Genomic DNA, 14170 nt, shown 5'->3' on the forward strand with positions numbered 1-14170 from the left:
GATCGCCGTTCACTTTCTGCTTACTGTGTTTTTCTTGATGGTTCTCTCATTGCCTGGAAGACGAAGAAACAGACTGCAGTTTCCCGTTCGAGTGCAGAGGCTGAGTTACGAGCTATGGCTCTTTTGACGGCAGAGGTGACTTGGTTACGGTGGTTACTTCAGGATTTTGGTGTTTCTGTTACTACACCTACTCCGCTCTTGTCTGACTGTACAGGTGCTATTAGCATTGCGCGCGATCCTGTGAAGCATGAGCTCACCAAGCATATTGGTGTTAATGCTTTCTATGTGCGCGCTAGTGTGCAGGATCAGGTTATTGCTCTTCAGTATGTGCCTTCCGAGTTACAGTTGGCGGATTTTCTGACGAAGGCCCAGACTAGAGCGCAGCATGGCTTCTATCTCTCCAAACTTAGTGTTGTTAATCCACCATGAGTTTGAAGGGGTGTTAGAGTTATATATATAGCCATGTAACCTTTCGTATTTACCCTATTGTATAAGGGGTTTCCTGCATATATTCCACACCTGTACATGTATATATACTGGCCTATGGCCACCTGGAAATACAGGTTGCTTTCCTAACAAAGACTACTACAACCAATGAGACTGCCAATGATCGACACCAGTTTCACTACGTGTAAATCTCTCACCGATGAAACACATGGCGCAGCAAGGCGCGTATGCTTCTAGTTAGCTAGACGTAAGCTTGGCAATCAATCGATCTCTTCTTATGTACTCCCTCTGTATCACAATTCTTGAAAGCTTTTAAAATTCAGTGTCAAGAATACAAGAACTAGATTTTTAATTGTAAATATTGTACTCTACCTGAAACCACTTTATTTACGTATGTTCACATACTTAGTTCTACATGACAGGCCAGTACTATAGGGACGACATACATGGTTATAGTACAGAGTTCTAAATTGGCAACTGATATGAGGCATGACACCCAAACTAATAATAGTAGGAGTAACTGCAACACTTCACCGTGCAAGTAAGAGAATCATCTTGGAATTTCAGATGATTGAATGAACTCTTTTTCCAAGCTGTACAGTCTAGTTCCTTCACTACCTTTGCTTCCCTTGTATAACTGATCGCTCATAGCATTCTGGTTCACACTTGTGATCTGAGAATTGAAATGGAACTTTGAGTTCTGCACATCTTCGAGTGTTGTCTCAACTTGTCTCATTGTAGGCCTTTCTTCACCTTTTAAACTTAAGCATGCTTCCACGAGTCTTGCAACCACCTCAGCATCTTCAGCCCCTCCTTCCTCAACAATTTGTGTATCTAGAATATCTAACAATCGGTTGTCTCTTATAAATGACACAAAATGTGATGCTAGGCTTGTGCCTTCCAACGAATGGGAAGAAAAAACTGGTGTCACCCTTGTCAGTAGCTCTGCTAGGATGACACCAAAGCTGTAAACATCGCTTTTCTCCGTGAGCCGGCTAGTGTAGTAGTATTCAGGATCAAGGTAACCATAGGTTCCTTGGACAGCCGTAAGTATTCCTGTCTCATCAATTGCAATTGACCTTGACGCTCCGAAATCTGATACTTTTGATGTTAAGGTATCAGTTAGTAGTATATTTTCACATTTGATATCTCTGTGATATACTGATATGGAAGCAGCAGAGTGTAGATATGCAATGGCCCTTGCAGTCTCCAGTGCAATCCTCAACCTATCTTTCCATGACAATGGGTTATCACTTTGGCCATGGAGATGAAACGAGAGAGTTCCATTTGATATGAACTCGTAAACAAGTAGAGGAACTTCAGTCTCGAGGCAGCAGCCAAAGAGCTTCACCACATTCCTATGGTTTGTTTGTGAAAGTATGACAACCTCATTGATGAACTGGTTGATTTCCCGTTGAACAACAATTTTAGACTTCTTGATGGCGACGATACTTTGATCAGATAAGATGCCTTTGTACACTGTGCCATGGCCACCACCTCCAAGGATGCGATTATGGTCAAATTTGTTGGTTGCTTGCTCCAGCTCTTCCAAGCTAAAAATCCTTGTTCTTTCTGCTATATCTTTGTTTGAAGAGATCAACTGTTGTAGAAGCAGCCCATGATTTTTCTTGAAGAATTTTTGTCTCAACTTCTTGGCTCTTCGTTGCTTGAGTTTATTGGTGATTTTGGCAACACCCAGAAGTGAAAATAGTAACCCAAAACCAGCACTAATTGCAATTCCAGAAATTAAGCCTGCAGAGAATGAAAGTAAAGATCGTTTGTAAAATATATGCCACAAGCATTTCAACAATTTGAACTCAAATCTAGAAACTAATCAACTATAGCATGATAATGGTTTTCTTGGAATGTTGATTAGAGCAATCATATTGGAGTAAAAGAAAATTTTAGGTCAGTGATCACGCGGTTTATGTTTACTAGTTTATGGAGGACGTAGTATTTCATTTTTATTTATTTTTCTTTCGTTTGTCTTCCATTTCTGAATCGTCGGACGACCGATGATTCCAGAGTACAAATATTAGGACAACTGATTTTAAAGCCAAAAAATGCAGTAGAAGTATTTCTTGGTCATTCTATTGATGTACTATATAATAGAATAAAAAATAATTACTCATATTTCTATGTTCCTCAATTATTACTAAACAGCCTTACACCAAATGAGTGAAATGTATTTGTACCTGGGAGCCTGCTGAAACTTTTCTTTGTTGATGAGCATCGGTATGTTCCTGGCATATTTATGCAGGTTCCCTGTGGACATGGATAAACACCTGGGGATTGGCACTCATCGATATCTGAAAGGAAGAAAAAGAGGAGAGATCAAAAGCAGAGAGATATCATAAATAAAATAGCAATATTCTTTATCTGGTAAGTTCGAAGTACAGTTGAAGCCTCAAAAGAATGAACAAACAGACTAACATTCATGGTACACGTTAAACCCAAACACTTTGCCCCCTTTGCAAAAGAGAACAAGAATCCGGGCCTCGCCTATTCTACAAATGCCACTTCACCATCCGCCTTTGGGGCTTGACCAATGAGTGGCTACACTTGGAGCACCTTGACACTTCTTCGTGGCATCTTGAGAGTTCTGTCAAGGAGAGTGGTGGATCAACCGCTCGGGAATGAGCATCCCTAACCGTAAAGCGAGAGTCTCCCTCACCATGCTCATTTGTTGGTCCATTTGGAATGAAAGGAACGCTCATTTCTTCTGTAACAAATGCATGCCGCCTCTGATATTGCTCAACAATACCAAGCTCGAAGCAAAACTCTGGGTCACAGTGGGAGCAATGAAACTGGGGCTTATCATACCAGGAGAATAATCCCTTTGTAGTGTCGGGCATGTAATAACAACTCTACTCTACTCTTAATTAATAGATGAGGCAAATCTTTTGCCTCCATTTCAAAACACACACTAAAAGGGGGAGAAAAAAAATACAGTTGAGAAGCACTTAGGTTCCTATTGGTTGTCCGCTCCTCCTTTCTCCAGTTGGATTCAAAGTCCATTCCAAGATACTACGATCAGCAAGCAACGAAACCACCGGCAGTAAATCGACGTGACTAAAGCAGGACAGATAAGTGACACATGGAGTATATTTCCGATATAGCGTGTTCTATAGGAAAAAGGAAATCTCACAGCGAAGTCTTTGTCCCACTTAGAACATGGGAGTCTTCTAACTGATCAGGAGATTGAACAGCCTAATGGGAAATTCGCTGAACTCGTTCCGGCAGCTGCAAAGCGCTGTCAAAAACACCCCAACACCAATCACCCCGGGAAGAAGCTAGAAGAGGTGGACTGCTAAGCCTCTGCGAGTGCAAGACCCTTCTGCGCAGCTGGTCGCATGAATGGCGGTCGCCTGCGACCTGCACCCCTCTCCGTGAGTGGCGACGACCCGAGGTCTCATGGCATTAACACTATACTGCATAGAAAACTGTATACAAGAACTGATTCACCTGAAATCTGAAACTGATAAAGACAAACGGACAGTATATTTTACGGAAAAATCTGCAGCGCATACAGCGGATGAGGCTATCCCTTGGGACGAAAGCAAAGAGTTTAACCAAATGGCAGCTGGATAAAAAGCAGAGGAAAGTCGGCGGACTGGTGGTACCTTGGCACCCGTGCAGGATGTAAGGGTTGCCTTCGTATCCATCCGAGCAGTTGCACCTTACTTTGTTCGCTGCTGTGTACACTGCTGTGGGCCTGTGTACACTGCTGTGAGCCCTGTGCCAACGGCGGAAGCGAAGCTATTCAAGCTTTTGCATCTCAAACCAGATGCAGAATGGAGATCCAACCAGGCCAAGTCACGGTCACCTTCTACATCTAGCCACCATTCCAGCACGGTGGGTACGCTCATCACGCTGGGGCTGGTACGCCCATGCCGACGATATTCATAAAACACCGAATTCGTCGCAAGTTCCATCTGCATGATGGTTGCAGTAATCCCGGCAAACCACTCGCGATCGACTATGACCGCGGCCCCAAACGGGCGGCGCTCTTTGACATCCGTCTGGTCCAAATCCCTGAACTGCACCCCATACGTGGGTAGGCCCCGCGCGATGGTCGTCTGGCAGCAGCTGATGCCCGAGCAGGAGCTGGTCTCTGCGGCGGTGAAATTACCGTCACACAGCGGGGTGCATGCGCTGACATACTCGGTACGCCGAGAGCTGCCTGCAGGGTCAGGATCGGCAACGAGGTAGGCGATGAAGTTGCATCCGTAAGCCACAAAGACGTTGCGCTCGGTCGACACCGCGAGCCGCTGCCCGCCGGCACCCATTAGGCCGCTGGACCACGAGCCGTTGGAGTTGAGAGATGGCTTTGACATGCGGTTTCTGTTACCCGCTAGGGTGGTCAGGTTATCGGCGAATGTGAATGCGCCGTTCACGGTCTTGCCCTCGACACGCATCGTGCCGTCCGCAAGGGAGATGGCGTCCACCTCCACGCCGTCCCCCAGGAGCAGCTTCGGCGGATGGCGTGTCTCGTCGCAGGTGAGGTTGAAGCCCTTGTGAAAGCAGCCTTGCCGGAAGCCGAAAGGGTAGGGGACGGTGACGCTGCCGCAGGCCTCCGGGCAGCCAGGCAAGGCTACTGGGCCACCGGCGACGGCTGTTGCTACGAGGAGGAGCTCAAGTGCCATCAGTACCACTACTAGTGTTGGCATGAGGAGCGTTACCTCTGGCATGCGAGATACAGGCTTACCGAAGGTTGCATGAGCATGCATGGTGTTGGGCTAGCTTGGCTTGGGAACTAGCTAGACAGTGCTATGCTGATACTCGTACTAGTAATCTGTCTCCTCCATAATTTGTGTAGAAAAAGCTTTGGTCTTCCAAGTGGACTTGAACGCCAACCAGGTACAGTAGTACACGGATATAGACTACTCGTAATAATCAATATAAGCATGTTGCTATGTATTAGCTGAGTTAGAACCGTCCTCGTCCAGTCATCCTACAGTATTTCGCTAAACTTGAGCTCAAACAGAAACATGTTGGTCTCTTTGGTGCTGCAAGTGCAAGGAAAAGTCCATGACGTACGTAGAAAGGAAGCGGAAATGGGTGTGGCATACAATCGGTGATGTGACAGTCTTTGTGTCTTATGTGGAAAACTCAAACTCGTGTCAAACTTGGCTACTGTTGGTCAGTGGTCACACCGTGCCAATGCCATGAACAGACTCTATCCACCCAACCCGGATATGATGGGGATGGCAGGTTGAAGCCCTCTCGGAAGCAGCCTCCACGAAGATCTATTCTCCAGGCAACCAGGCAATGACAATTTTAGTGAGGACGGCCGGGAGAAAAAGAAAAGATTACCTTAATGCAGCTCGTCCCCGCCTAGGCGCCATCGACCCCCGCTCGGCCGGAACTCACTTGAGCATTTCATCGAACACGCCGCCTGCACGGCCGGGAACTCAAAATCGAACCAAGGAACTCATGACTGCAATCTCCAATTCATGGGAATATAAGTCTTTAACGAGTTTCTCACCGTTGATTCCGATCCCCATCGACTCAATCAGCAGCGAGCAACAAGCCACCGATCACCTCGGGAGGAAATTACAAGCGGTGGACTGGACTGCCCTGCGACTGCAAGACTGCACGACCGCCTGGCTGCCGGTCTCCTGCGTACCCACAGCCCTCGCCGCCGCCGGCCGCCAGGCTCCGTGCTGCCGAGCAGATCCCCGAGCCGACGACCAGCGCAGCCGGCCGCCGCGCCAGCATATGGATGTTCTACTGATCGCCGCTCCATTTTTCTCTGCCAGGCGCTGCTCTTTCTTTTCTCCTTTTCCTTTTCAGAATAACTCCCAGGTGGTCTTTAGCGGCTGCTAAAAGCCCACGGCCCACTTTGAGCATGTAAACAATCTTTCCTTCACAAGTTGCTAAGCTGACTAGATTTCCTAATTAAAATGCTAAGCTGACTGGCTTTCAGGATGATATAAATTGAAAAAAGCCATTCCAAAAGTTGAGGTAACATGCACATATCGATAGCAAAGACACAAACATGTTTTTCTATCAAAGAAGAAAAGAAAATTTTAAGCATGGAAAACTACAATTTCCATGTCTACGAATTAAATTCTGTGGTGTAATTAAGAGACGTTAAATATGATTAAAATGGTTTCCATTCATGTCGAATTGATATTGCAATTTTCACAGTGGGTGGAGCATACTTGAAAAAGTTTTCACATGGAAAACATTTTTAACTATTCAATTAATTTGTAGAAGCTACGTGAATATTTCATGTGACATACGTACTGTACATCTTGAAAGCTATGGGACCTATTTTTAATAACATTGTACACAACACTTCTTTCAAATTCTATTTTTGATATAAATTTACATTTATTCTAAAAATTAAATAAAAATCAGAACACATTACAATATAATCTAGATAATTATTATTGTAAATATATCTTTAAAATATTCTTGGGCCCATACAGAGATGGACCAACCTGTACCTGGTGCACAATGTTTTTGAAAAGGAAACACAAAAAAGAGAAAAAGGAGAAAATATAAAGAAATTGATTGAAACCGAATACAAAACCAGATTGACAAAAAGACCACACTAGAATCGTATGTTATTTTCTAGAGTCGTATTTGGCCAAGCCACGTGGGAATGTTTGCAGCTGCAGGCGAGCGCTCCTTAATGCTTGCAATAGGCAATATGTATCCTTGGCGTGCTAGGCGCATCCAAAAAATAAAGTTCAAATGAGTAGGCCAAATGTTGTGCGACGGTTTTGTTCTATTTTCTTAGAACAACGACTTAGCTTTATTGATTTGGTAAAGAAATAAAAATTTCATATTAAAATAGCCAAAACAACTACGAACGAGAGAGTTCCCTAATAAAACCAATCTTTTCATGTTGTCATTGCCAAATCTATAGAAGAGTCGCCCACCTGAAAAAGCGAGAATCTATAATCGTTGGGCACACCATAATTGGTAACACACTTCTTGCAAAGGCATGTCGTTAAACTGATACTTTGTAGCTGGACTAACAACAAAGAAGACCGAAAGTATGAAAGACAAACACTAAGAAGCACTAGTTTCATGATAGGAATGATGGGTCCATGTAATTTTATCCCCTACAACGACACTTCTAGCACCGCTGCACCGGTACAGTAACACACAGGACACAGATCTTCTAAAAGAGGGGACTACTATATGTCACACATTGATATGTGGCTACCTTCACCTCCCCGGAGCCGAAACAGCTAACAGGGGTGATAGGAACCATCGGTGTAGATTGGATCACTTGATTTAAACATGATGGGTCCATTTACACCGATGCCAAAAAGGAATCAAATATGTGGGCGCAGGAGATCGTCACGGTGGCCGGATGGGGGAGGCGCCGTAAAGGAGGGTAATGAATAGGGCCTTCGAGTAGTAACCTGAGAATTGGTGGTCGAGAAGGGTACCAATATAATGGAGGAGGAGACGGTGCAGTACTAGAGCCAAGAGAAAAACGAGAGTGCATGAAAAAACGATAATGCTACATGTACGGCTGGTCATAGTGGGGAGTAACTTAGACTAGTAACATGCATATGTTACTAGTCTATATTACTACCTCTATAGTGCATAGTATCATAGGTGGTCTCATTTATTGCCATGCATGACACATAGTAGCACCACATTTATTATGTTACGATATCTACCTATGTTATTATAACCATCTCTCTCTTCTTTAATTGCCTGCCACATAAGCATGTTCGCGAGTCCCAAGTACATGATACTACTTATGTTACCCCCACTATGGCCAGCCTAAGCCTACTTAAACACCTACGTAAACTTCCTAACTAACTCTCCTCCCCAATCCTCCAATCCTAATAAGGGACAAAAGAAAAACTGTTGTTTGTACCTTGTGTGATAGATGCGCGTGCATGCATGGTGCTTGGGTTTGCGTATCACGCATGATAGATTATCGCACTTTAGTGGAGACATGCATTGCACGCACTCGACTATTAAAAATAAACTAATAATTGCATTTCCAAAATTCTAATGTATATTCTCTCGTTTCATAATAATACTGAATCATTTTTTTCAAAAAGTGAAACTTTCTAAACTTTGATCAAGTTTATAGAAAAAATATCTTTATCTATAATACTAAACATCTCTATAAAAATATGTCTCGTGGTATATATAATGATATTTATTTACTCCAGTAGTTGAAGATATTTTTCTTCGCAAAGCTAGTCAAAGTTTGGGAAGCTCAACATTCAAAAAGATCTATATGCACCATATACTATGGAATAGAATTCTCTCTCAGTATAAAAATATGTTGCATGTTAGGTTTTGTAAGTACCTTGGCATCCATCGGCAATGTAGGGATTGCCCTCGTATCCTTTCGAGCAGTTGCACCGCGGCCGCTGGTTTTCATCGTCGTTGTAGACCACGATACTGTTCGCGCTTATGCATCTCCCGGGATCAGTCGGCAAGCCATCCGGCAGCCGGAACATGTCCTTGTCACGGTTCATATCCAGCGACCATTCCAACACCGTTGGAACCACCGTCGAATCAGCAATCCTCTGCGGCTCCGCCGAGTAATCCAGCTGCAGCACGAGCCCCTTCTCGCCGAACCAGTCCCGATCGGCAACGAACACCGCTCCGTATCTGGAGGAATCGTTGGGTCTGACTCTGATCTGGGCCAGATCATTGATCTGGATGCCGTAGGACGAGAATCCCGGCCGCGGGACGGGCGTCTGGCAGCAGCCGACGCCGGAGCAGGAGGCGTCGCTCACCCGCCCAGGGCCGTGCGCCTCCGAGCAGTACGCGGCGCAGACGCTGACGAAGCGGCCCGCGTCGTCGACGAGGCTGGCCACGAGGTTGCATCCCAAGGCCACGAACCGGTTGCGCTTCGCGGACACCGTCACGCGGCCGGCGGTTCTCAGGCCTCCGGCAGACCACGTGCGGTTGAACTTCTCGGGGTTCTCGCTCAGCGAGAAGTTGACCATCCTGGTGTTGATCCGCAGGGTGCCGTCCAGAGAGACGGCGACCACTTGCACCCATGCAGCGTTGTTGTCGCCGGCGAACAGCCTCGGCGGCTGGGTCGTCTCGTCGCAGGTGAGGTTGAAGCCCTCACGGAAGCAACCGTGCCCAATGCCGAATGGGTACGGGACGGTCACGTTGCCGCAAGCTTCGCGGCAGCCAGGCAACGCTACCGGCGGCGCGGCTAGTGTTGTCGCGGCTATGAGATGAAGCGCCAGTGGTGCAATCATGGCGCCGATCATTGCTCTTGCGGAAGGAGCCAGCATCATCTTTGCTCTTGTGGATGGAGCCACAGCATCATCTTTGCTGCAGACCTTGCTCAGGTGAGGAGTCTGGTACTCAGGTGTAAGTGACCGCACTGTTTGGCAGAACGGAAAGTATACACCAAAGGAAGGGGCAGGAAGGTCACATGCTGATTATTTACCCCATTTCATGTGGAAACGATGCATATCTCATATCTGATTTGCCTTTAGCAATAACGGGTCTTCCTGGGCTATCGGAAAGTCTGGATGTAAGAGTTACCACCAGACGAAATGTTTACGTTCTCAGCATATTTAAACACTCTTATATTTCTTTACATAAGATAAGAGAGTACTACTTGAGTGTGGCTGCTCTGGATGTCAAAAGCAAGTAGATATGCACTGCGGACCTTAAGCAAGAAATCTCAATTTGTCATTAGCTAGCCAGGTGTAGCTTGCTTGCGTGAGTGCAACGGCGGCGAGAGGCGGCAGTTTATAATTTGATCGGTCAACTGAAAATGACATCTCATTAGGTTTTCTTGGACTGTAAATTTCCACAATAATATTACAATTTATACTTTTTACCGTCATTGTATTTCAAATATTGTTTTCAAATAATTTTTATCTCTAACAACAATCGTCAAAATGATTTCTGGTTGTTCCTTCTACTGAACCTGACGTACCGAAATGTCAAAAATCACCTCCAGGCTACGCTGGTTTTGTACAGGAGTGTTTTGGGACACAAGGAAGCTATTCTAGCTCGGAAAACTTGTTGTCAAAAAAGCACAAAATCTTCTTTGGGTGTTGTTAGGCAATAGGTTGAATACAAAAACTTCGCAAAAAAAAAGGGTTGAATACAAAACAAATGCTTTGGAGAAAAAAATTCCTTCTTGCCAAATTACACATGCATGTGTGCTCTGTGGAGACGTTTTGGTGTTGAAACTGGCGATCATTTCTTTTCCTAGTGTCCATTTGCTATTCACATGTCGGCAATATCTATGCCTAGATTGAACTCCAATGCAAAAGTCAATTCAGGATCAGATCAACTATTTAAAACTCAGTCTCCATTCTTATTAGTCGCTGCAGAAATTTTAAAAATATGCAAAAGTCCAAAAAATGTTTCCTAATTTAAAAAATGGTTGTGTATTTATTATTGTTCTAATTTTTCTAAAACTTTCCCCCAATCTTAAAAATCTAAAAAATTTCTAAAATGCTTACGTATTTTAAAAATATTCAAAACTTTTAAATTATTCATAAATTTCAGAAATGCAAAATGAATTTGAAAAGGTACATGAAATTGTAAATATGTCAAAAGGAAATACAAGGAAAAACAATAATTAAAAACTAGGAAGAAAAATGAGAAACCAGCAACAGAAAAAAAAACAGTCCTAATGCTGGTGGGGGAAGAAAGAACAACCCGAGTGAGCCGGCCTATTGCCACGTGCGGTGTCGTGTTTGTTCCCTAACACTTGACCTATATGCGGATTAGGGATTACCCTTTGCCATTTTGTTGTATTGGCTATTAATGGAATGGGTTGTGAATCACTTTAATAGCATAATGTATGTCCCCGCTAAAGTTCGATGGGTTTAGACTTGGGAAGTTAGAGGCCCAAGACTACTTTTTGTAGCACACTTCTGGGAAAGGTAATAATTTGCCTAGTAGATTAAAAAATGCCTAGTTTTTTAGGGGGAATTTGCCAAGCTTTTACTGCGAGTAACATGGGAGCTCCTAGTTGGCTAGGAGACCAGGCATCCACGCACCCTGCAAACTAGGCCGGCCGAGTTTAAAGGCGGCCTTGCCGCTCGTCCCTCCCGTCACCTTGTTAGCTCGGTCACTGTTGACTAGCCGATGGTTGACTGGTTTGACCGCTCAACCATTGACTTTTCTAGAAAAAAGGAAAAAAAATCAAAAAAAAGTATAGGAAATTGAAAAGGTTCGTAAATTTTGAAAAAAAACTTCACGATAATCTAAAAAAAGTTCCACAAATTTTAGAAAAATTCACAAATTTTTAAAAATAGTTCATGAATTTGAAAAAGCTCACAATTTGAAAAAGGTTCGACGGTTTTGAAAAAGGTTCGACGGTTTTGAAAAAAATCTCGAACTTGAAAATAATAATGATTTGAAAATTTTCATCGTATTCAAAAAAGTTCAGTGTTTTTGTAAAAAATCATCAAAATAGAAAAAAATTGATAAATTTAGAAAAGTTCATCCATTCTGAAAAAAGTTCACAAATTTGAAAAAGGGTTCATCGATTTTTTTAAACAAATTACGAAAATTGAGAAAAGTTCACACATTTACAAAAGAAAAGGAAAAAAGAAACAGAGTTCCATAAAAAAAGAAAAATAAAAAACCAACAAAACCTTCCTACAAAAGTGAAAAACAAAATTGGGGTTCCCAAAAACCGCAGGCATCGCGATCTGGAGAAAGAATATAAGGAGGAAAACGATGTAAGTTGTCACATGTGGTTCGTTGTCCGAGTGGTTCATGCATTGCTACTTAATGGTTCAGCTTCCCATGTTCGAATCCTTCAAGGCACATTCTTTCCTTCAGTTTTAACAGAAGGAAACAGGAAATGTGTCGAGCCCAACTAACGCGCCTGTAGGCGCCCTTTTGCAGAAACAGTAAGAATGGGCGCCTACAGTGCCAAATAGGAATCGTCGAGGCACACTTCCTACTCACCCACAACCCGAGCCTAATGGACCAAACGCAACTAACATATACAATATACATATGGATTTTCTGGGGTTTTTTATTTTTACTTTTGTTTTCCCCTTATATTTATATGTATTTAAAACATGCTCTGAAAATATGTTTTTACATTTAAGAAATGAAATTAATTTACTTGGATACGAAAAAACATTCATCTCACATTCCAAAAATATTCAGGTATGGTAAAATATTTGTTTGCATACTTTTCTCCAAAAGTTCGTACCATTCAAAAAACTGTTCATGACATTTAAACATGCAGACATTTAAAAATTGTTCATGACATTTTATAAGATGATCGTAAAAATGTCCAAATTTGTTCATGTAATTCAAAATAATTGTTAATGAAATGTAAACATATGTTCAAGTAATTTTTCACCATGTATTAAAAATATATTTATAATGTACTCCCTCCGTTCCTAAATATTTGTCTTTTTAGAAATTTCAAATAGACTATCACATACGGATGTATATAGACATATTTTAGAGTGTAGATTCACTCATTTTGCTCCGTATGTAGTCACTTGTTGAAATATCTAGAAAGACAAATATTTAAGAACGGAGGGGGTATTTATTAAATATTCACCATGTAATTAAAAAATGTTCAACATACATTGTAAATTCAATGCTTATATGAAAAATATTTAATGTGTATTCAGAATTGCTCAAGATGAAGTAGGAAAATGTTTAATGTTTATTCAAAAATGTTCAAACTATGTTACTAATTTTGAACGTGTATCTGAAAAAATAATTTAAATTGTATTAAAAAAATTAACGTGTGCTCGGAAAATGTTAAATTTCTATCTTAATAACTGTTAAGTCTGTACTAAGAAAATGTTCAAAGCGTACTAAGAACCTGTTCGTACACTAAAACTGGGCGGTTTAGAAATTTTTATGAATGTGGAAAAAGTCAAAAAGAAAAATAAAATACAGAAAACCAAAAGAAAACAGAAAATAAATGTTGAACGCGCACTTAAAAATGTTCAACACCTATCTAAAAAATTATCAAAGTGTGTACTAAAAATGTTCAATATGTATTTACAAAAATTGAACATGTATATGGAAATTAGAAAAAAATGAAATGAAAAACTAAAAATAGAAAAACCATAATGAAGCCGATAAAAACATTAGAGAAAAACATAGGAAAACAGAAACAAAACACAGGCATAAAAGCAACCAGAAGGTTCCTAAAACTGCTTAATTGGGCCAGCCCAGTTCCTAAAAGTGTTCATGAGATTGTACTACGAATGTAATCTTCTGAAAAAACTTGTCGTATTTTTTTTAAAACATAGTACAATTGCAGATTTTCACTTACACACATACACTCATCTCTATGAATACACGCACACACGCCGTATCCCTATGAGCACCTTTGAGATACTGAGTCAGCACAATATCTTGAGATTGACAAAGTCACCACAGACGTCTCGTAGTCGAGGGAAATGTATACTCTCACCGAAAGAAAAACCTGAAATAAATCAGGAAAACCGGACAGTGTTAAAAAAATTGTACTTCACTGAGCCACCACTGACAACCCAAGTCTCCCACAAGTCCACGACATGTACACTAGGTACGTGGGTAATGGAGTGCCCGGTCACTTGTCGCCAGTCGAGATGTCAAAAGTGCACGCGCAGAAGTGCATGCACCGCTGACCTGACCACTCCAAAGCTTAATCAACCGGTATACTCGGATATAAAGTCACATTCATGGTAATCTGGACAAAAATGACAAAATCGAAGCTAATCGAAGCTATATTAAAAAACACTGTTTAATGAATAGTATAATCACATTCGTATTT

At 42.2% G+C, this 14170-nt stretch overlaps 1 protein-coding gene across 1 annotated transcript; it reads right to left on the reverse strand.

Annotated features, from left to right (window-relative positions):
- Positions 1 to 714: 714 nt before the first annotated feature.
- LOC123054901 (wall-associated receptor kinase-like 8) lies at positions 715 to 5415 on the reverse strand. The gene is made up of 4 exons (XM_044478778.1): positions 4189 to 5415; positions 4071 to 4147; positions 2643 to 2756; positions 715 to 2199 (listed from the first exon to the last, which is right to left on the reverse strand). Exons 1-4 carry the CDS (start codon positions 5175 to 5177, stop codon positions 998 to 1000), a joined length of 2382 nt encoding a protein of 793 aa, XP_044334713.1. The 5' UTR covers positions 5178 to 5415; the 3' UTR covers positions 715 to 997.
- Positions 5416 to 14170: the final 8755 nt, after the last annotated feature.

The sequence above is a fragment of the Triticum aestivum genome, chromosome 2D (assembly GCF_018294505.1).
Source record: "Triticum aestivum cultivar Chinese Spring chromosome 2D, IWGSC CS RefSeq v2.1, whole genome shotgun sequence".
Lineage (NCBI taxonomy): Eukaryota > Viridiplantae > Streptophyta > Magnoliopsida > Poales > Poaceae > Triticum > Triticum aestivum.